The sequence below is a fragment of the Pleurodeles waltl genome, chromosome 8 (assembly GCF_031143425.1).
Source record: "Pleurodeles waltl isolate 20211129_DDA chromosome 8, aPleWal1.hap1.20221129, whole genome shotgun sequence".
In the NCBI taxonomy this organism is placed as follows: Eukaryota; Metazoa; Chordata; class Amphibia; order Caudata; family Salamandridae; genus Pleurodeles; species Pleurodeles waltl.
The window spans coordinates 737500581-737525461 of NC_090447.1; the positions used below are offsets into that span (position 1 = coordinate 737500581).

Below are 24881 nucleotides of genomic sequence, written 5' to 3' on the forward strand. Positions count from 1 at the left end.
CTATAAACAAAACTACCCCAAAACTACCCACCCTGAACCCTAAAACCTTCCCGACCCCCCACCTGACCTAAAACAACCGACCCTCCTCCCCGCCCCTAAAAACAAAACTACCCCAACCCCACCACCGGCCCCTAAAAATAAAACTACCCTGACACCCCAACCCACCCTGAGCCCTAAAACCTTCCTGAGCTCCCCACCCACCCTAAAAACAACCAACCCCCCACTTGTGCCCCTAAAAACAAAACTACCCCATCCCCACCCCCAAAAACAAAACTTCCCCGATAACCCCCCACCCACTCTGAGCCCTAAAATCTTCCCTGACCCCTCCACCTGCCCTAAATTGACCTGCCCCACCCCACACCTAAAAACCAAACTACCCCGACCCCCGCTCCTAAAAGCAAAACTACCCTGATACTCTCACCCACCCTGAGCCTTAAAACCTGCACCGACCCCATCACCCCCCAAAACAGACCTCTCATACTGCCCCTAAAAATAAAACTACTGCAATCCCCTCACCCCCGTCCCAAGCCCTTAATCCACCCCACCCCTAAAAACTACCCCCAGCCTCACCTACCTGACTGCGTCCTCCCACCCTCCCTAAAAACAACCGACCCCCCACCCCAATCACAAAACCACCCGATCCACCCCCACCCCAAGCCCTTAATCCACCCCACCCCTAACAAATACCCACCAACCCTGCCCCAGGCCCACTTACCTGAGTGTGTCCTCTCCAGATCTGCTCTGCCTTTTTCTCTGCCAGGCATATGCATAGTTCAGCACATGCATGGTTAAGGAAGAGGAAAAGGCAGTTGTCGTTCTGGCAAGCATGGTTACGCTTGCTTTGTAAATGCAATCGGTGTTAGAGAGTCGTGGTTCAGGACTTTTCCCCGCTGGGACAGCTGTCACCTGCACCGGTCCTATTCACTTTCAAAAGAAGGGTGTTGTAGAATGAGGGTATGGCGAAAGAAAACGCTGCCCTGGTTTCTGTTCACAAGTGGGTACATGGGACTATGGTTTCTATCTGCTGTCCCACACCTCCCCACCCTCATTTCTATTTGTTGTATTATGTTTTTAATGTTTATTGCTTAATTCCTTTGCTGCGGTCTTTACTGGCAGGTGAAGCTAAAATACTCCACGTAGTTGACTGCTGCAGGACTCCAAGGTGGGGAGAGGGCTGACAGCTCTTAGGAAGGGTCTGGAGCTGTCTGTTAACCACTGAGGTGCTGGCTGTGACAGTATGGGAGAGCTCCTTTCTGTCCCAATAAAAGGGAGCAGATTGCAACTAATGTGAGGAGTTGAGAGTGTTACACAATGGGTGAGTGTGTTCTACCAGATGGTTACTGTTTGACCATTGGATGCTTGATGTAGCTCCCACTATTTGACAAAAAAAACAGTCTGTGGTTCCCATGCAATGGAAGGATTGTTTTGTCGCCCTGTGTTGGTGGACTCTGTTCAGTCTCAGAACACAGTACGTGATAGCTACGAGGCTAAAGGCTTGAATCGAAGATCATCACAGAAATTGTAGCAGTCATGGCAAAAGGGCAGGTTGTCTACTATTATCTTACTCTGGTGTCTCAGGCCTCACTCAGGATTTCTCACACTAGCTCAGCCTGAGACTAAGCATCAACTTGGAACTTTTTGCAAGCATGGCACCCTGCCATTGCCAGTGGGAACTGCCCAGCAGTCCCGCTGTACCTGTGCTCCCACATAACTAGTGTCATCTTGAGGACTGCATTGCCAGTGACCTAGTCCTTGCTTTCACCCTAACTGGGGAGTGGTGGACCATTTTCAGCATTAATCACATAGCTCAACTGTGCACATTTTGTACACTTGCAGATAATGTATAATTTTTGAAAACCTTATTATAATATACTGCTTCACTACTCCAAAGACCCCACCCACGCCGTCATTGTGAGATTCCCTGGTTCATCCACTGTATACACTTTGTAATTGTAATTTGTTCCCTATTGTCTATCTCCATGCCGTTTCCATCCTTCTGGGACTCCAGTCACAATGCACCATTCCATCTAGTACACCAATATATCAAGTGCACCACAAAAGTGAATAGCATTAAGTGCTGTGCTTTCCATCATCTGGACAGGGGATCTGTTATGTTCTGATTCTTGTTGCTGTTCCTAAGAATGTAGGCGGCTAAACATTCTGGAGAAGACAGTTACTGCTGCCTCTCCAGAGTGGCTGGACGCTAGGTCGCGTTGAGGAATAAACCTGTGAATCGTACTTACCTCTGTGGTGGACCCGACTTCTTATTCACAACAGTTTTGGCGACGAGTGTCAGGAACGTGGTAACGCAACCTAGGTCAGCCCTGCTCTTTGTTGTATCTGGTTGGTGCCATTCCCAATAGCACTTTCCAGTGCATTGAGTTCTTCGGGACGGCGGAGTACAGAGCTATTTTGTTCCTCACTAATATGCGGGAGTGGTGCTGGCCTTGATTTCTGGTTGGCTGGCTGGCACTTATCTGGATCGCCTCTGGATTTACTCCTGGGTTCTCTGCGCGCACCCGTCACTAACAGGCGCTTCTGTGTCTATTTCACGTTCTCAGCGTGGACGGGCAGCCGTCAGTCTTTCTTTTTCTGACACCGATGCTGACCTTCGCACGCCTGTATTGAGGAAGGACTCTGTCTGTGCTTCCGGGGGAGCAGGCTGGTTTACGTTACACCAGCGCTCCCATTGGAGGAAGCAGATTTTGGGGCTGGCACCCTTGAAGTTAATAGGAAAAGCATTGTGTTTTAAAAAAGAAAACGGCGCACTGTTGGAACTTTGTTGTCTCACAGTGTTGTACACGAGCACGGAGACGCGAGTTAGAGGCATCTTTCGTGTACTGGAAAGGAATTGGCTTGGAAAACAGGGCATAGTGAGAGGAGAGTTTCGGAGAAATAAGATACTGTCCACATCCAGTTATTTGGGTATCGTGTTCTAAGGTTGCACTGTATTATTTAGTACTCTATTGCATTTTTTTTTTGTAAATATTTTTCTGTGCACAGGTGTTATGGCTTCCCAGACCAATATTTCTCCACCACCATTATTCTTACCACTTCCTGGTACGCCAACTCTTTCTTGGGAAGATTGGATAGAAATGTTGGATAATTATATTGTTGCGTTGGATGGACAAGGTTTTATGCCTCAAAGAAAAAAAGGTGATTCTTCTAAGTACTTTGGAGTGTGAAGGGCAAATAATTTTTAAATACCTTCCCCCTTCCATGGGGCCCAATGGACAGCCTATGGATGATGTTTTTAAAGAAGCCATTAAAAGGTTGGAGAACAGGTTCGCTAAGGAGACTAATTTGGTACTGGCTAGATATAAATTTTATACCCAACCCCAAGACCTTCATGAATCTATTGATGATTTTGTGTCAAGGTTGAGAGAGTTATCGGTCAAGTGCAGGTTTGGAACCATGACAGATGAACTAATACGGGATCAACTCATTGTTCAGTGCCGTGATAAAAAGATTCAGGAGAGGTTATGGGCGGGAAAGGATCCCACGTTGCAAGAAGCAATTGACCTAGCAAAAGTGATGGAAGAATCGAGACGCTGCATAAAAGAATTAGAAAGAAAAGAGAAAACCGATGTTATGACTTTGTCAAGCGAGTCTACAGGATCTCAACAGGAAACTGGAACTGTACCAAAGAGAGCGGGGTATACCAGAAGCAAGGGGAAGGAGTGCTTTCGCTGTGGCAGTACTTTGCACTTGGGGGACCCCAAGAAATGTTTTGCTGCCAATAAGGAGTGTCGCAAGTGTGGTCGTAGGGGGCATTATGCTCGGGTGTGCAGGGAAAGTAACCGATTTGTTAAAGAATCTAAGCTGAATATAAATATAGTGGAGGAATGCGGTGAATCTGCTTGTGAGGACAGAATACTAGCAGTTGAGAACAATGTGAGCATGAGGGTGAATGGGAGTGACCGCAGATGCTCTAGACCTACGGCTCTCTTCTCCATTGGGGAAGTTCAAGTAAATCTCATGGTGGACTCTGGTTCATTGTACACTATAATCCCTGAGAGCCTTTTTCCGTTATTGGTGGAAGGAGAAATTGTTACCAAAAGACATATCCCCGGGTGGGTACCAAGGGGTGGAAATTCAATTACTGGGTTATATGTTGAAAGAAATTCAGTTTGGAAAAAGAAAAGTGCTTGGGAAAATCTATGTGGCAGTTGAGGGCCCACCCATCCTAGGATGGATGCATCAATTTGATCTCAACATCGTCATCAGGCCCAGAGCGTCCAGTCAAGTTTTGTTGGTAGATAATATGCAGTTGGAGGACATTTTGGAGGGGGCCAGGGATGTTTTTAGGAAAGAGTTGGGATGCTTAAAGGGTTACGTTCATAAGATAATGTTGAGGGATGATGCTCACCCAAGTCAGCACAAGGTTCGCAAGATACCATTTGTGGTGAGGGATGAAGTCAAAAAAGTGATAAGCAACATGTTGGCTGAGGGTACTATTGAACCTATTGAGGTTTCTTCGTGGATTTCTCCGGTTGTCATCATGCGGAAATCAGATGGGAAGGTGAGGTTGTGTGTCGACTTGAGGTCTGTGAAACAGAATATAGTGGTGGATACTTACCCCTTGCCTAATATTAATGAGTTGTTGACCTCAGTCAAAAATGGTAGTTTTTTTTCTAAATTAGATTTGAGAAATGCCTATCATCAGATTAGACTTCATCCTGAATCCAAACACATTACGGCATTTGTCACTCCGGAAGGTAAATTTCAATTTACTCGCATGCCTTTTGGTCTGGCATCCGTGGCGAGTGTGTTTTAACGGATGATGGCCAAAATGTTTGGAGATGTTAAAGATGTATTATTTTTCCAGGATGATATACTTGTGATGGGCGAAACATTTGATGAACACAATATCACACTCAGAAAAGTACTCAAGATCATTGGTGAAGCTGGCTTGAGTTTGAATAAGGAGAAATGCACTTTTCTTATGGAGGAAATTGACTACTTAGGGTACTCTATTTCTAAAGGGAGTATCATGCCAAAGAAAAGTCTATTAGAGGCCATTAGGTTGGCACCAGCACCAACTGATAAGGAACAGTTGAGGCCCTTTTTGGGACTTGTGGAATACTACTCCAAGTTTGTGGATAAGTTTGCAAGTAAAACTGAGGATCTACAAAAATTGTTGAGGAAAGGGAGTAAGTTTTGTTGGCCTGGTGAGCAGGTGATTTGTTTTAACAAGATCAAGGACGAAATTTGTGGAGCAGGTATCTTAACAGCTTTTGACATTAATTTGCGCTCTATCTTGACTGTAGATGCCAGTGGTACTGGTTTAGGAGTGGTGCTGTCACAAATGCATGGAAGTCGAGAGAAAACGGTGGCATTTGCGTCTCGAACTTTGACCCAGACAGACCAAAACTATTCTGCTATTGAATGGGAGGCCTTGGCGGCTGTCTGGGGTACGGAATACTTCAGAACGTATTTGTGGGGGTTGGAGTTTACTTTGAGGAGTGATCACAAACCATTGCTAAGGATACTGTCTGCTGGTGGTGCGGGGAAGGGGTCAGCGAGGTTGGCCAGACTTTCTGCAAGATTGCAAGAGTATTTATATTGTGTTGAATATGTCCAAGGTTGGAAAAATATCCAGGCTGATTGCCTGTCCAGATTGTCTCTTGACTGGGAAAATGTTGATGCTCAATCGTAAGTGTTGCGATACGGATGATGCAGTGGCCTCCATTTGTGATGTGGTCGAGTGAGGTTTGGGTACATTTACGCTGGAGGAATGGAAGAATGAGATGGCTGCAGATGATTGTCTTAAGTGTGTTATAAAACTAGTTTCCTTAGGTGCTAGAAGGGAGAGTTCTCTTCTGCTGTCTGTAACTCCATTTCTGGATGTGTTGGATGAATTGTCATGTTGTGGGGACAGTGTATTGATGCGGGGAGAACGTTTCGTTCCACCAGTTGGGTTAAGGTTTAAATTATTTTCCCTAGCTCATGAGGGTCACTAGGGTCAAGGGATGATAAGCAGGAGGTTGAAAGAGTTTTTTTGGTGGCCGGGCTTAGATGGTCAGGTTAAGTGTTGGGTGGAGCAGTGTAGGCTGCGCAAGGAGAGTGAAAAGAGGTTGAAGGTTGGTGTGGGCAAAGTGGAAGGACACATTGAAGATCCTGGGAAGCCCTGGCACACTATTTGTTTGGATTTTATTGGTCCGTTATTGGAACTTCCTCTTCAGATGCGTTATGCAGTGGTGGTGGCGGTGTATGTGCATTCAAGATGGTTAGTGGTTAGGTTTGTACGTGGTGTGACCACAACTACTACCATAAGAGTTTTAGAGGATGTTTTTATGGAAGAAGGTATTCCACTAGTTTTGATCACGGACAATGGGACTAAACTAACTTCAAAGGAGATGTGTGCGTTTCTGACGAATTGTGGTGTGCGTCACGCCAGAACGTCCCTGTATTACCCTCAGGGTAATGGTATTGTTGAAAGAATCAATAGATTGATCAAGGGGACAGTGCAGTTAGCTCTTCGTAATCATTGTTGTGTCTGGAAAATGATGGTTGATGTGGTACGGGCCTATCGTTCCACAATTCACAGTGTTACTAGAGAGTCTCCTTTTCGTGTGATGAGGGGGCGACCCATAGGCTCGAAATTGATTCCCTCCTGGCTGCGAGTGGGTTGCCAATGGTGTTTCTGAAGATGTAACCTGTGAAGAGGATGGACGGGTTGAGGCACAAGGCACAAGTGCAGTTCAAGAAGGTGTGTTACAAGGCACAAGGGCATTTCAAGAGAGTGAGAAACAAGGTGCAAGTGCACTGCAGACGGGGACGATCATTCGTAAACAACCGATAAGGGTGCATAAGTGTCCTAATTATTTGAAGGACTATGTGGTGAAGTAACTTTGTTCTAGAATGTTGCTCTACTGTTCGTTTATTAATTAATTGAAGAACTATGCTATTAGTAACCTGTATGCTTAAGTACAACATGTTTTGTTTCTCTTCTTGCTTTTTTAAAATTATTTATCATCTCTTATTTGTTACTCAATATGAAGACAGGAGGATATGTTATGTTCTGATTCTTGTTGGTGTTCTTAATGTAGGCGGCTAAACATTCTGGAGAAGACAGTTACTGCTGCCTCACCAGAGTGGCTGGACGTTAGGTCGCGTTGAGGAATAAACCTGTGAATCGTACTTACCTCTGTGGTGGACCCGACTTCTTATTCACAACAGGATCCTTACTAAATAAATGCCCCAAGTTTACTTAAATCTACCCATACATATTGAGCACTGAGGTTACCTAACTCTTTCCATGCCAGGTAACCCAGGGGAGTAAGAGTTATCGTGCACGTACCATAACCCCACAAAACCTCTGTAACATGAATATGTACATTTTTTTAGTCCTATGGCATTCTCCTGACTTTCACAAGTTGATGAAAAAGATAACGTGGCATTGTTCAGAAGGAATTGTAATGGTCAGAGCTCTTTCACATCAGATATAAATACTACAAAATAATTCAGATCATTTCTCAATCTAGAGTATTGCGTGCATCATCACCTTAGCAAATTGTATTTTACGCTCCATATGATTTGGGATGTGTTACATTACATAAATAAAATACAAGCAGTTTACTTCACTAAATGAAGAAGATGCTGATTAATATACGTACAAGTTAAAAATATTGTCACACAGGCCATTTGGTAGAAGTTTCGGAACACAAGCTCTCAGTAAAGTTATTTAGTTCCTTCCCTGAACATAAAGCTTGAGGGACCATTACGTTTACTATGTAACATTAGTATTAAACTTAAATCATTGCTCTGTTGCAGTGACATGTTCCTTTTTTGTTCCCAGCTTATTTCTTATTCTCGTTCCTCCTTTTCGTCTATTCCCAGTGTTCCCACTGTCCTTCCCCCTATGCTTCCAGCAGTATTTCGTGTATGCTTGTGTCTCTGTTTTCCTCGAGGGCTTGCCCTTGGTCTCATGCTTACATCCTGTTTACTTATGCACCGATGTCCTGTGGCTTAGAGGCACAATCTTCAGGGGGCTCGTTGAATAAATCCTTACTCCTCACTAACATCTTAACCCGGAAGTGTGATCTGCTGTATGTTAGATAAAAAAAAAAGCTACCCTGGAATGAAGGTTAATAGTTTTTGATGTTCAATCCCATACTAATTGTTTCAAAGGTTGCCAGCCTAATCTCGCTGTGCTTTGGCCATTACATTTCATATTTAAACCACCAAATAATATAAACAGATACAGTAAGAGTACAAAAGACTGCCGTACACGTGTCATTTTATTTACATTTCATGTGGTCAGTTATATGAGTTTGGGGTACAAGTTAATTGGTTAGAATTGTCAGTTAGTGATGAGTCTTTCGACTCAAATTGATAGGAGGAAATTGTATTTGTAACGTCAAATATATCAACAAACCCTGTGAATCTAGATATACAATTGTAGACACAGTGGCCCCCATTACAACATTGGCGGTAAAAGGCGCTTACCGCCGTACAGAAGACCGCCAAAACACCGCCGCGGAATTCCGCCACAGCTATTATGACCCACATCTCGGAATCTGCCGAAATTCAGACACCCACACAAGACCGCCACACCAAAGGTCAGTGATAAACTGGCAAAAACAAAACCTCCACCGTCACGCCAACAGAAAGACGCCCATGCTATCACGACCCACGAATCCACACGGCGGTCTTTCAACCGCGGTATTCCATTGGCGGTACACGCCGCTGCGCTCAAAATACACACACATCTCCAAAACACCGCCACATTGGACAAATACACACACCTGATACACATACAAACAACACTTCCACACACCCAACACAATATAAAACACACACCCACATCACCCACAACCCCCTACGACCACAATTCACAGACGAAGGCCAGATAGACAGAGAGCACAGCAACTGAGAACCCCACCACACAGAGGCACACAACACCATCACCCATACAACATTACACGCACAAAACACCACACACCACTACACATCAACACACACATCAACACTTACACCACCCCACACATCACCCACACCACCACATGTCACGCCAAAGACACCCCCGGTTTTCCGAGGAGGAGCTCAGGGTCATGGTGGAGGAAATCCTACGGGTACAGCCACAGCTATTTGGCTCACAGGTGCAGCACACATCCATAGCCAGGAAGATGGAGCTATGGCAAAGAATCGTGGACAGGGTCAACGCTTTGGGACAGCATCCAAGAAATCGGGAGGACATAAGGAAGAGGTGGAACGACCTACGGGGGAAGGTGCATTCAGTGGTCTCCAGGCACAACATCACGGTAGAGCGGACTGGCGGCGGACCCCCACCTCCACCCCCACAACTAACAACATGGGAGGAGCAAGTCTTGACCATCATGCATCCAGATGGCCTCGGAGGAGTCAGTGGAGGAATGGACACTGGTAAGTTAAATCTCAACTATCATATCCCCCACCCTACCTGCATGCTGTCACACACCCCCACCCTCACCCCCTCCCCTATCACTCCAACTCCTCACTAATGTACTTATAACACAAACCACCCATCCCAACACCAAGCCCCGCATGCAAAAACAAAGCATGGTCACCCCTCACCAAATCATGCTCACTGCACATACCCATAACAACCCCCTAACCATCATCACGCAAACCCACACACAGGAATGCTTGCACTGGGGTACACAAACACCCACCCATTGCACACCATTACACACACACATGCAATAATCATGCTCTTATATCCCTGCAGGACCACTACGGAACGTCACCACACCGGAGGGTCCAGACAACTCCACTCCACCCACAGAAGAGGCTCACAGTGACGACAGCAGCTCTGCCCTACTGGATCCTGATGACCAGCCTGGACCATCGTGGGCCTCAGGACAGTCGGTTCCCCTTGCACAGGCACAGCCCAACACTGACCTTCCACCCTCTGGTAACACCAGCACAGCACCCACCCAGCGGGCCCATACCTCCGTACCCAGGACACGTCAATCAGCGGTGTGTGCACCACTACAGGGAACCCAGGATAACCCACCACCCCAACAACAACAGGGACCTGGGGGCAGTGGTAGTGGGCACACGGTCCAGGGGACGGAGGCCCAGGAACACAGGGGAACTGGGAGGGCTGCTGTGCGACAGGGGGCGGACAGGCCAAGGGAACCCACTCTCCACGAGGCCCTCTCCTCCATCATGGGAGCATACCACCACTCCCAGGAGACGATGGCGACGGTCCCGGCCAAGTTTCAGGAGACCCAGCGCCTGCAGGAGGAGCAGTATTTGGGGTTCAGGGAAGAGCTCAGAACCATCAGCTCCGCCCTGGGCACCATCATAGGGGTGCTGAAGGACATACAAAAAACCATGAGGGACACCGTGGCACTCCAAGGGGCCCCTGACACTAGCATGGACGATGAACTGCCCACCACCTCCGCCGGCGCTAGTGGACAGGACGCCCCGCCACAGGACCACCACACCAGCACCCCACCCCCTGCAGACGGACAACCACCCCGCAAGCGGTCCCTGAGATCCAGGAACAGGACAGAGCAAGATGGCAAGACCCCCGCCAGGAAATGAGACCACCCTGATTGTCCTCCCACTGTCCCACTTTCTTACCCTGTCCATACTGAAACTGCCCCAGCTCCACTTCCTATGCCCATATGGGCAGTCCACCTGTGTGACTAATGGACTGGACTCTGCCATGGACATTCCTCCACTGTCCCCCATCACCATATTACTACCCCCCTCCATTTTTGAGCACTTAAATAAACACCCTTGAACCACAAAACAATCTGGAGTCAGTCTGTGATTTGCTAAATATGTATAATCAATGACAGTGTCAACATGCGTTTCCAATTGTAAAGCCAACATACCTATGTCACACATCACAAGTCCTTGAAGGATGCAAGCAGATGACACACGTTGCTAACCACACCTGTGAAACCGTAATGGAAAGGTACAACTCAGTGACCAAATACTGCTATGAAATGACAGACAGGATAGAGGTAGAAGTGTGAAAGTGAATGTAATGGTTAAAAGAAAACTGTTCTCACCTGTGTGTCACTGGAAATATTGCTGTATGACTGACTCCCTGTTGTCTATGTCTTCTTCCTCAGCGTCCCCCTCATCACTGTCCACAGGCTCCATAGCTGCCACAACACCGCCATCTGGACCATCCTCCTGCAGAAAAGGCACCTGGCGTCGCAAAGCAAGATTGTGAAGCATACAGCACACGATGATGATTTGGCACACCTTCCTTGGTGAGTAGAATAGGGAACCACCTGTCATATGGAGCCACCTGAACCTGGCCTTCAGGAGGCCGAAGGTGCGTTCGATCACCCTCCTAGTCCGCCCATGGGCCTCATTGAAGCGTTCCTCAGCCCTGGTCCTGGGATTCCTCACTGGGGTCAATAGCCAGGACAGGTTGGGGTAACCAGAGTCCCCCAATAGCCACACCCGGTGCCTCTGGAGTTGACCCATCATATAAGGGATGCTGCTATTGCGTAGGATGTAGGCGTCATGCACTGAGCCAGGGAACATAGCATTTACCTGCGAGATGTACTGGTCTGCCAAACATACCATCTGTACATTATTCGAATGATAACTCTTCCGGTTCCTGTACACCTGTTCACTCCTGTGGGGGGGGGGGACCAGAGCTACATGGGTCCCATCAATAGCACCTATGATGTTGGGGATATGTCCAAGGGCATAGAAGTCACCTTTCACTGTAGCCAAATCCTCCACCTGAGGGAAAACGATGTAGCTCCTTACGTGTTTCAGCAGGGCAGACAACACTCTGGACAACACGTTTGAAAACATAGGCTGGGACATCCCTGATGCCATGGCCACTGTTGTCTGAAAAGATCCACTTGCAAGGAAATGGAGCACTGACAGCACCTGCATGTCAGGGGGGATTCCTGTGGGATGGCGGATTGGTGACATCAGGTCTGGCTCCAATTGGGTACATAGTTCCTGGATAGTGGCACGGTCAAACCTGTAGGTGATGAGTAAATGTCGCTCCTCCATTGTCAACAGGTCCACCAGCGGTCGGTACACTGGAGGATTCCGCCATCTTCTCAAATGTCCCAGCTGACGGTGCCTAGGAAGGACAACAGCGACCACAGAGTCAACAAAATCCCAGGTATGTACCCACAGATACACAGAACTCGACACCAAATACAAAAATCTTCCTGTATGTGTGTCGAGTGTAGGCCTAGGTATGTGTGACGCAGTTGTAAATGAAGCTATGTGGGCCCCTGAAATGGCGGCTGCCTGAACTCTAAACTGGGACAATGGGATTTGAGGTAACTGCGCTGGCGTTGTACACCGTCGCGGTAGGCGGTCGAAGACCCCGGCGCAATGCTGCATTGGTTAACATTGGACCCTATGGGTCCCAGGAGCCAATGATGAAGTGCGCCGGCGGTGATGATACGCACCGCCGCGGACGTGACCGCCATTTTCTATCTGTTCAATCACTCGTTACCTGATCTTCGACAGGAGAGGACTTACACTGCAAGTGCTGCTGTGACCTCGGTCTGGAAGAGACAATGGCTGCTGCGTCTGGGGAAAGGGCCCCTGCCTTCACTGCTCAGGAGTTGGAGAAGCTTGTGGACAGGTTCCTCCCCCAGTACACGCTACTCTACGGTCCTCCAGACCAACAGGTAAGTACACAGGGAGCACGTTGTATGGGCTATGCCTGTGCGGAGAGGGCTGGTTGTAAGAGGGAAGGGGGCAGAGTGCAGTGAACATGAAGTACTGTGAATGCATGTGTCACATGGCAAGGGCAGGGATGTGGGCCACTCACTTCGACGGTGCTCTTGCTAATGACTTCTCTTCTTCCCCTGTGCATGTCATGTAGGTCAGCGCCCACCAGAAGAAGGACATTTGGCGTGCCATCGCCAAGGACGTCCGGACCCTGGGGGTCCACCAGAGACGGGGCACCCACTGCCGGAAAAGATGGGAGGACATTCGCCGCTGGAGCAAGAAGACGGCGGAGGCTCAGCTGGGGATGGCCTCCCAACGTGGGAAGGGTGCCCGTCGCCCCATGACCCCCCTGATGTTCCGGATCCTGGCGGTGGCCTACCCTGAGTTGGATGGGCACTTGAGGGCATCACAGCAGAGACAAGGGGGTGAGTACACCCTCCTTCTGGGGACTTTGCACGCAGTTGAGGGGTCTGGGTGTGGGAGGAGAGCTGTGGGTTTCCCTAGGCCAGGGCGACTTCCATAGGCTAGGCCCCTCCGTAATGCAGGCCATGTGCCACTCCACCCCACCGCAGGAGAGTGCCAAGTACAGGTATACATGCCCCTGTGGCATCCATGTGTGCAGATGTCCACCATAGCGATGTAGGCCATATCCCAGGAATTGCATCTGTAGAGGCCAAGAGCACGGCCTAGTGCATGGGGCTGCTGTGTCTGTATTGTCCGCCAACGGTAGCGGTAAGCCATGCACTCAACCTGTCTTTCTTCTGTCGTCCCCCCCCTTTTTCTGCTCTCCCTCTTCTTTTGTGCATCAGCATCATCAGGCGGAGGTACAGTGGCACCGGAGCGCGAGGGAGCTGCATCCCACATGGCCATGGAGGGCCACACCACGGATTCAGAATGCACCAGTGGGACGGAGGGCGAGGGGAGCTACACGTCGGTCACCGGATCACCAACCAGCGACACAGACTCGTCCGCCGATGGGAGCTCCCTTGTGGTGGCGGCACCATCTGTGCCCCACACTTCTACAGGTACAGCCGCCACCTTCCCTACCAGCACCGCCCTCCCAGCAGCCCCTCAGCATTCGCCCCGTGCCCGCTCACCCAGGAGGGAGGGCATCACCTTCGCCCCAGGCACCTCAGGCCCTGCCCCTGTCACCCCTGCTGCCCTCAGTGAGGAGGCCATTGACCTCCTCAGGTAACTCACTGTTGGGCAGTCTACCATTGTGAATGCCATCCAGGGTGTAGAAAGGGAGTTGCAACACACCAATGCATTCCTGGAGAGCATTCATTCTGGTCAGGCTGCCCATCATCGAACCCTGCAATCTCTGGCCTCAGCACTGATGGCAGCCATTGTCCCTGTGTCTAGCCTCCCCCCTCCAACTTGCTCCACCCAGACCCAATCCCCTGTACCCCAGCCCATCTCAAGCACACCATCAGACAAGCAGGCATACACCTCAACACACAAAAGTAGCTCAGGCAAACATAGGCACCACACATCCCACAGCCACTCACACAAGCATCACGCACATACAGACACACCAACATCCACTGCCTCCACTGTGTCCCCCTCCTCGTCGTCTCCCTCCTCCCTCCCAGTGTCGTCTACACACTCACCTGCATGCACTACATCTACAGGCACTAGGACTCGCACCAGAACACCCAGCACCACACCCTGCTCACCTGCACTCACCACCCCCACTACCATTTACACGTCCCCTGTGTCCTCTCCCAGTGTGTCTGTGACGCCCCCTCCCAAAGTACACAAACGCGGGCACCCACACACCCAACATCCATCCATCTCACGACAGCCTCCAGTACCTGATCCTGCACCCAAAACACCTAAAGTGACACCTCCTACAACCACCTGCTCTTCCTCCACTCCCAGACCCCCTCCAGCTACCCATCCCAGTGTTCGTCAGAAACTCTCCCTCAGCAACGTTGACCTCTTTGCCCCCATCCCCACCCCTCCAATTCATAAGTCCCGTAGTAGCGCCTCAGCCAAAAAGACTCCAGTACCAGTGGTGCGTGTTACAGGTGCGTGGAGTGCACCGGCCACCAGGGCAGGCAGTGTGACACAGAGCCAAAGCACTGCCAGTCCACCCCCTGTAAAGAATCTCAAGTTGGAAAGTTGCCGACGGGACTGGGTGAAGACTCCTGGCGGCAAAACTGCTCACAAGGGTCCCAGGGGGATTGCAGAGTCAGCTGTGACTCCTCCAAAGGTGGTGAAGTGCCAGAAGAAGTCTGCACAGTCTGGTGAGAGCAGCACGGCGGAGAAGGGCGCCATCCTCCCCGGCGGCCGGGACGCCACCGCCAGCACCGTCGTCACTGGTCAGGAGACCACCGCCAGAGTCAGTGCCCAGGAGGGCAGGAGTATCGTCACTGGTCAGGAGACCACGGCCGGAGTCATTGCCCAGGAGGGCAGGAGTATCGTCACTGGTCAGGAGACCACCGCCGGAGTCAGTGCCCAGGAGGACAGGAGTATCGTCACTGGTCAGGAGACCACAGCCGAAGTCATTGCCCAGGAGGGCAGGAGTATCGTCACTGGTCAGGAGACCACCACTGGAGTCATTGCCCAGGAGGACAGGAGTATCTTCACTGGTCAGGAGACCACCGCCGGAGTCATTGCCCAGGAGGGCAGGAGTATCGTCACTGGTCAGGAGACCACCGCCGGAGTCAGTGCCCAGGAGGGCCCCGGCTGCCACAGCCCCGCTGGGCAATGAGAGACCGTCATGCCACACACCAATGCACAGGTCAGAGCCCGCCATGGCAAAGCACCACTGAACAAGGAAATCACCGCCATGGTGAAGACCTCTGAACAGGGCAGAGAACCGCTGAACAGGTCAGAGCCCGCCATGGCAAAGCACCGCTGAACAAGGAAATCACTGCCATGTTGAAGACCGCTGAACAGGGCAAAGCACCACTGAACAGGGCAGAGAACCGCTGAACAAGGAAACACCGCCACATCAAGCATCGTTATCCCATGTACAGCTGGGACTGTGACGGAACACGAACCGTCACGGGGAGCCTAATGCAGTGTGGGCACCATTCCCCCTCCAGAACCAGTGGAGACTGTTATCCACTTGAGAGACTGTGGCTTTGCACTCCCCAGGATGGAACAGTGGGCAAACCACCCACTGTAGAGACTTGAGAGACTGTGGCTTTGCACTCCCCAGGATGGAACGGTGGGCAAACCACCCACTGTAGAGACTTGAGAGACTGTGGCTTTGCACTCCCCAGGATGGAACAGTGGGCAAACCACCCACTGTATGGACTTGAGAGACTGTGGCTTTGCACTCCCCAGGATGTAACAGTGGGCAAACCACCCACTGTAGAGACTTGAGAGACTGTGGCTTTGCACTCCCCAGGATACATCAATGGGCATAGAGCCCAGTCGTGGATCTGGCGTGGTGCTGTAATCCGGCTGAGGTGCCCCCTCTTCCCTTCCCCCTGAGGTGCCTGTTGTATTTCTATCTGATGCCCCAGCAGTGTTCTCTTCGTTTGTGGACAGGTATCTATTGTGGGCTTCGCCCATGCATTTTTGGACCAGTGGTGCACGGACATTGATATGTGCATACCTGCACTACTTCTCGTAATGTATATACTTTTGAATGTGTATATATATATCTGTATATATTTGGTAACTGTATTTTGATACATTACAATTTTTGAACTGATTTCCTTTGGTCTTTGCATTCTTCCGGGGGGATTGTGGGTTGTTACTGTGATATTTTGAAATGCATTGGTGTGTGTGTTGTAATGTGCGAGGGTGGGGGTTTTGCGTGTGTCCCCCGCTGACTTTTGCCTCCCCCCTCCCCTATGTCGTAGGTGCAGTACTCACCGTTGTCTTCGCCGCCGCCGTTGCTGGTGTTGGTAAATGAGCAGGAAGACAAGGGCAGGTAGGATTTGTAATTCCGGCTCCATGGTGTCCTCCTTCGTCGTGGGATGTGTAGAAGGTGAGCGTTTTCCCATTGCAAAAGCTGTTTCCGCCGTGTTTTTATCCACGGTGAATCCGCCCCGGAAACGGTGGCGGATTGGCGGGTTGTGATACTGTGGGCAGTACATTGTCTTCCGCCTGTCTGTTGGCGGTGACCGCCGCGCTGCTTGTCTGTACCGCCGTGGCGGTCGGAGTGTTAAAGTGGCTGTCTATGTTGCCGGTTTCCGCCACGGTCATGATTCCCTTTTTTTTCCGCCGGCCTGTTTGCGGTATTACCGCACCTTTAACACTGTCCGCCAGGGTTGTAATGACCCCCAGTGTAATTTAAATGTGTAATTTTCTCTCACAGACAAGCAAGCTCATTCATTGTATTTTAGGACCGAGGGTGCTTACGCGTCACTACATTACACAAATATCAAAGGAGTTAGCAATACTTGAACAAGTGAGCACAGTGAGATACCTAAGAGCGATTCGATGTATTTTCTAGCCGTGTTTGGAAAAAGGGAGTTAAGTAGGTGAAGCCCCTTTTCTCGAAAACTACCTTGTTTAAAATGTTATAGGTTAAGAAGATAGCACTGAAGGGGAACAGCTTTAAGCTCCTGCTAAATCAACATTTTCAGTAGCCCAAGCATAATAGTGTTCTGGAGCTTCTAAAATATGCATATGCCAATTAACACTTTTTGCCCTTTTTAAACCTGATCCAAAAAAGGACAATGTTTTTCTGCAGAAACTGTTCATAAGATACATTGCGCACCAGCACTTTCTATTGTGCCAAGAGAAACAAATACCATAAGGGATATTGTGCCCATATTGTCGCATATGAAATATTGTTACTTAGACTAAATGTGACATCGTGGAATAGCTAAAAATGGTAGCACCACATTACTTGCAATGTAGATCATGTTGTGCAGTGGTAGAATGAAGACTGGAATATTCCTTAGGGTTCAAGAAAAGTGTTTTTTGAAAAGTTGCCTGTTTGCATTACCTATGTAGGGTTTGAGATTTTATCTGTAAGGTGTGCACCAACAGAGACTGAGGCTGTCGTGTTCTTTGCTGTAGATTTTTAAGTCTCTGATTTACTACAGATCATATCATAAACGTTGATGCATACCGTATTGAATACTTTTTGTAAATAACTATAAGCACAGCATACAGTTCTGAATTCCAAGCCTCTTTCCCTTGTAAAAGCTTTCTATGGACAGAGTAAGCCTCTGAAGTCTTTTTTCTCAGATACATGAAAGGCTCTGAACTTTAATAACTTTCTTTGGTACATTTAAGATTCTAAATGTGAACTGACTTTCTCTCGGAAATTTTTGTTCTGAGCCTGAAGATAATTCTCCCTGGAGCACTTAAGAGCCCTTGATATGGGGAATTTAATTCTGTACATTATTGGGTTCTTTGTGTAAGGTAACTGTGTGCCACATGCAATGCTTTCTGCTTGAAGTAACCTCCTCTGGCACATTTAAGATTTAGAATAGGATATTAATATTTCTGGAAGCTGTAGGGCTCTGTGTTTTAAATATCTGTAACTTTCACTTGTACATCTAGGGTGCTGAGTTTAAAGTTAATTTTACATAAGTAACATATACATTAAATTTTTTTCCTTCGAAGATTCCCCCATGGCCACTTCCATTTCTTCCAAACCTGTTGTATTCCAATAAAAAAAACTATTTCTATTTACATTCAGTGTGTTACAGCCCTTCATATTTATTGTAGTTTCCTTTCTGGTTGTTACTGTCACCTTGTCTTAATAGTGGATACAAATACCAATCTGTTTTGTTGTGTCTTGGTTTTTGTAGTAAGGATGATTTGGGTATTTTATCCACTGTTATTGTAGCCTTGCATTTGATGTTATTGGGTTATCCCCACTTTGAATCTGTCAAGCATATTTTCAGAGTTTTCAGACTGTCAGTCATAGTCATGAGGGTAGCTCGATATTCTTTTAACTGTCTTGTGTTGACTGACTGGTAGAATATTTTTGAGCATTGCAGAATGAAATCCTTTACAATGCAGTAGTGGCTTTTGTATGGTGACATAATCAAACAGTTTGGGGTGATGGTTATCCACACATCTTAACCCGGAAGTGTGATCTGCTGTATGTTAGCTAAAAAAAGCTACCCTGGAATGAAGGTTAATAGTTTTTGACGTTGTCCTCAAATTAATCCATTTTAAGAGAATGCAATCAATTAACCTTTTATAATATAATAATTTATTCTGTCACAGTGTGCTCATCAAAATCATTCTCCAATTTGGCAATAAATAAATTTGGTGCTGCTGCTAACCAACTGAAATGCCATAGGATGCATCACACTATGATATGAGATAAAATTCAGGAGTTGCATTAAAAATTAAATAACCTTAGGCATAGTTCCTGAGGAGATGCAACTCAACCACTTTCAAGCCATCACAGAGAAGTATGGGTGTGTACAGAACTTTAATGTCAAATGTACACAAGAAAATAGTCTCTTGGTCCACTATAGTGATGTTGTATAGGATGCTATGGAGATGGGTTATATCTGTCAAGCATGAGGGTTGTTCTTGTACAATTCCCTTAAGGTAATGATGGATGTGTTTCCCAATGTTAGTATGGATGGAAACAAAGTTGGTAACAATGGGGTTTAGATGGGGAATATTAGCTGGCTTTGTTCATCTTACGTAATAAGTACATTTGTCGACTTTTAGGGTATTCTGCAAGTAGATGTTCCCTAGTACCTGAATTAATTTGATCATATTGCTCAACAGCAATCAATATTTTTCTAATTATCTTTTTGAATCCTCATATAGGATTAAGTTCCAGTTTGAGATGCATTTTGGAATCAAATAGATGTTCAGGGGATTTTTTTTTGTAAAATGCTATATCAGTGTGCACTATAGTTACCCCTTTATCAGCAATCTAGGACGTATTCATTATGATCATCATTTATATTTTGAAGGATTGTTCATTCTTTTATATTTAGGTTGGCACAAAGTGTAGACTTGTATTGAAACTTGAACGGTTCGTTTCATACCATGACCAAAGGTATCTATTAGTATGACTGGTTGATGTCTGGTATTTCAATTGAGGTTGTAATTACTCAGATTTTCTTTATCAGCAGTCTCAGGTGTCTCTGTTTACCCCCTTTTCAAACAAATGTTTCAGTCACATCACTCACGAACTTGAAAAATTAGATCAGGGTTTGGAATGCGTTGGAATAATATCTGGAAATAAACGAGGTCCTTTTCTTTAATACTTGTTTTCAACTGCATTGAATCCATTCTTAGAACAATGATTAGTAATGTATGCTCTTTGTTATATTGCTGTATCAACAGACTCCAGCGAATCTGGGATAAAAATGTTGACCTAACAAAAAAGAAATCCAGCAGCACGTCTAAAATATTTTTGGAGCAACATTTCTTCACAATATGTTCTTCACAATCTGTCAATGTATTTGTTAATAACCACCACACTGTAAAAGAATATTTTTAAAAAATGAAAATATATTTTGATGCCATTTAGTGAAGAACATACAACACTTTGCTATCTGGGACATTTCATCTTTTTAATCATAAGTCTCATTATCAATTTTTCAAAATACAGATATTATGTCACACATGCAAGGACAACAATTTGCAGTTAAGTATTTGATTAATTATTCTAGACGTGTGTTCTTTAGTGTCAGAGTTGGTTTACACAGCATACTTCCATAGATTCTATATTATTTTAACAAGTGGTTTAGCCTATTTTCCATAAATTTCTATTTAAACCTGGTGGCACCCTGTGTATTTTTCATCCCGTCTAATTGTTGTTGTGCAAGACTGGAGAAGGAAAGCAGCTATTGATCAGAAGAGTGTGAGAGGGTGGGGGCTGGCAAAGCTTGTTCCGCAGTGCAACCCTCTCTAGTTATTGTGCTACCAGGCCACCATTTTCGAAAAAGGGTCACAGTTTATACATCTAGGCCAGTAAAAAAAAAGTGGCAAATGCAATAAAAACGGATATTTACTTACTCTTTGTAATATGAACTTAAAGCATCTAAACAAGAAGAAATCACTTAAAAAGCTTTTAGGGCTGTCTACAGTAATCACAAATGGTTATCAGTGCCAACAGAGGAAGGATTGACAAAGGATTTTCGACAAAATTCTGTCCCATTTACAGCTCCTGGCGTTCCTTGACATGAAATCATAAGCAATCCCCCTTTACAGTCACACTTCTGATGCACAGGAACATGGGCCAGCTATTTTATTGTAATTTTAAAATGATTATCGGCAAAGAAAGTGAAGAGGGAGTTTTATTTATAAGGAGGATTGATTTTGCCGTTATATTTCTGTGAAAGATGTGTGTAGTTTGAAGGAGGACTGATAAGCAAGTCAAACGCAAAAAGAAAAACATTTGTCATTTCTTGATGTGTCATGCCCCGCTTTTTTAATTATACAGCTGTTTACTAGAACGAAGAAATGCAGGCGATGATATATCACCTTTCAGCTCTTGCTCTGACTAGATAATAGAAAGTACGTTTCCGTTTTCCGACAGATACAGCTCTGGTCTGAATCTGGCAAGAATACTGTGTACTTATTAGGGTATGAATTATTCGATAAATGAGCATTTTCTTAGTCATAACATCATTTCTTGCTTCTTACCACTTGTTGCTACAAGCAAGAAGTTGCTGTTTTATGATTGACCACTAACAGCACCACTAGCATTCAATAGTTTTGCTATAACCGTGAAAGTTCATTATTTCCAACTCAGTTTGTTGATCTTATGCTCACTCATTACTGGTTTCGAGTAGTTGGGATCCTCAAAGTGAAAGGTACCCGAGTAAAAAAAAAAACAATTTCAAATAAACATGTTTCTTTTAACAGGCAAGCTGGCTTGTTTGGCACGAAAAGTCATTAACGACAATATAAATTGAAAGTAATTTTAAAGGAATATTATTTTGTTTTCTCTTAGGAATCTGCCGGTGATTTTAAATTGGGTAAAAGACCAGAAACCAGGAGTTAAGGGCATCAACATCATCACTTCTGACTTTGTGGAGCTGGCTGACTTTGCAGAAACTGTGATTGGCCTAAACAACCTCCTCTTAGAAGAATGACGGCATCACAAGATTGTATGTGGTGCCCTACACTTACAAACATGTTGATTGATATTATATCTCAATGTCGTGGGTGACTTATCACTGGAAAACACGTGGTCGACCCAGAACCCTGAAGTATGGTAAACTCCTGAACTTTTCTGGTGTTAAGTTTAAAATGTAGTCTAATAAAGTATATGGTTTGGGAGATTGAGGCACGTGACATGGCCGTGTTTCTGTCGTAGATTATGCACTATTGTGCTCTACTGCAGTATTACAAGGTACTGTAACATTGTTGATAACTTCAAAGGAGGGATTCGACCACCGAAGAATAAATGATCACGAATGTTTATGTAGAAATATTTATATATTCTATGCATTTTCTTTCTATACAGCACTTAAAACGGATGATTTACTCAATTCAGGTCATGTGTTTTTTTAAATCTACCTCTTACTGATGCAAGTCTTCGTGGGAAAGCTTCAACGGTGAAGTCGAACGTGTCAAACGTGGAAATTCTAATCCGAGCTATTCTCCAGTGCTAATCCTTCAACTGGTTTAAGCAATAGGGTTAGGCAAGTTACAAATGAGGCCCTGCTAACGCGAAATGAACAAGTGTGCGAGTCACGAATGTCAAACTGAGCCAAATAAGTGTCTGAGTTCAGTGCTCTATGAATCGGCATCTCTGTCGCTTGTTGGCTTCACCCTGGTGTATATAATTTATGTTGTGCTACAGAAAAGAGTTATCCTGCCTCATTGTGAATCCTCAAAACTGTTTTATTTGCTAATGTATGATCTAACATTGTGTGTCGCATCATAGTGCCTTCAAACCAACACTTGATCCAATTTTGACGGAACTGGAATTGTATGGTGTGCTTATAAGTTATCCTGTACCTTTAAGGGTGTTCTTTCTAAATGTTTGATTAACCTTGTAGTTCATGTTTCCACCTACTTCATCCATGAATGTCTGCAGTTTTAATGTTAAGCCAGTCATCTGGCCCTGAAGTATTTTGCATATGCATTCTCATGTGGATGGTTGTCTATAGACTGGTTCTAATTGGAGAGTAGTGTATAGGGTGGGCCATTTGTGGCAGCATTCATGGTAAAGCTGGTGGGAAAGAATGAATGCATTTGTGGGATTTAACATTATTTTCACTAATCCACCTTTGGTGTGGGTTTTTGCAAGTGTCATTTCTGCTCTAGCAGCTGTTGCTCAATCTTTAAATTAACTGATGAGCTTTATCTCTTGAAAGTTTGTATATATGTATATGGTATTTTCATAGTGTGATCCTAGCCAAAAGGCATCCTGTTGCTACACAAGACCACAGGCAAAGATACAGTCAACACGTGGCTGGATGGGTAGCTGGGCTTTGGACTATCACCCAGTCATGTTGTAGTAGTCATTCAAAAGGTGCATCTTCAACTCTTTCCTGAATTGGAGCAGTTAGTAAAGTTCTGGCCGTAGATGTTGTTCGTGATCATGGGTGCATAGATGGAAACGGGCTTTTACTTTTTTTTTGCAACCTTTCTTTGTTTGCATTTTGGGGGTTGTCCTCCTTGCTAGTTTACTGAGAGCCTCCATCTCCCAGAGAGAGTGATCTTGTCAATCAGATAGATGAGTGCTGATTGTGATGGCTTTGTAAATGATACCCCTGTTTTTAAAGATGGTACAGGCCGGCAAGGGGTGGCAGTGGAGTTCCATCAGGAATATCCCAAAATATCCCTCCTCAAAGAAGAATGCACTGTTGATTACTCTATTTTATACAGAACTCTAACCTTTTTTTTGTATTTGACTGTGGTACTGGTGAGTATAGGATACTCCATTCTATAGAACTGTTAATTAATATTGCAAAATTCACTAATAATTTCTTAGGATTTCAATTAGCCTCATTTATTTTCAGCATCTATTTTACTTATTGCAAATGGTTTAGCAAGTGTTGTCCCTACATTAATCAAACCCCCTTCTTCTTATTTGGACATTGTCAAACCACCTACAAACCCCAAGATTCAAACATGATATTTTGGAATGAGCTCCCACACTTCAGTCATACATGACTATGTTTTTCCAGATGTAATTGAAGTAAAACAGGAAATATGTGGCCCACTCTAAAATTTCACTCTCCTATACTATTTGTATTTTTTTTTAATGTGTGTTAAAGATTCACCATAATGCTATTCTGATAATTCACAGCAACATTTTCCAGAAGATGTACTTCCATATTTTGTCATGGGGCACACTTCATAATAGTATCTGGTGATACAGCATGAACGAAATAATTGTGCAGGTTCTTTAATGTGTATGGCATTAAAAGGCACCCTATAATGTGAATACTTCCTTATGGCTAGTTGGCTGTGCTGATTATTTCCTTCAAGTTTTAATATACATTTCCATGTTGTTTACATATTTTTAGGTTTCTCCTTTTAATAGGGGTTTCTCTTCTAACAGAGCCAATGTTTCTTCACACAGTGTTTACCTTTGACACATTAATTGGCATTTTGTATTACTGTGCTTATTTATGGAAATCCAATGTGTCTTCTACAAAAGATTTGTGCTGTCATTTGTATTTCTAATGTTCCACCCCCGTGTGGATTCCTTTTAGTTAATGTTGTGTGTGTTATCCTTTCTGTAATGCTAAATAAACTTTCAGACCTGGGTGATCTGTCTGCTGTATCAAGTGGTATGTGTGTACCTAACTGGAAAACATAAATGCTATTGTTACGGAGAAGTCTTTTTAGTCCAATGAATTGTGCACCACATTCTTTTTCCCTAGTCTTTAAAGGCAGTTAATCTTTGTAGTTTCACTAGGGAGTAACTGTCACATCCTACAGTAACGGAGCATGGACTTTGTGAGAAAAAGTAATACTTAAGCATAGAAAGTGGGTACAATATTGTCTCTGTTTAGTCAAATCTCAATGTAAGTGTGTTAGAAATGGGGTCTTTGGCAGTCAGGTTACCTCCTGTCCAAGCAAGGACCCTCACTCTAGTCATGGTAAAGGAGAATCATACTCAGTTAACCCCTGCTCACCCCCTTGGCAGCGTGGCACGAGCAGGCAGGCTTAATTCAGAGACCATGTGTTAAGTATTTGTACCAACACACACAGTAATACAGTGAACCACTACAAAAGGACACAACACAGGTTTAGAAAAACAATAAATATTTTATCTTAATAAACAAGACCAAATACAATAAAAATCCACAATACACCATTAAAAATATGATTTTAGCACTTAAAAACACAAAATA

General features: G+C 45.6%; 1 protein-coding gene across 2 annotated transcripts in view; it reads left to right on the forward strand.

Annotated features, from left to right (window-relative positions):
• PLCXD2 (phosphatidylinositol specific phospholipase C X domain containing 2) overlaps positions 1 to 24307 on the forward strand; it is a 63435-nt gene extending 39128 nt beyond the window's left edge. For both annotated transcript variants that reach the window (XM_069204935.1, XM_069204934.1), the window contains exon 4: positions 21518 to 24307. In XM_069204935.1, the coding sequence (XP_069061036.1) occupies positions 21518 to 21659 (142 nt within the window). In that variant the 3' untranslated portion in view covers positions 21660 to 24307. The remainder of the gene's footprint in view (positions 1 to 21517) is intronic.
• The last annotated feature ends 574 nt before the right edge of the window (positions 24308 to 24881 follow it).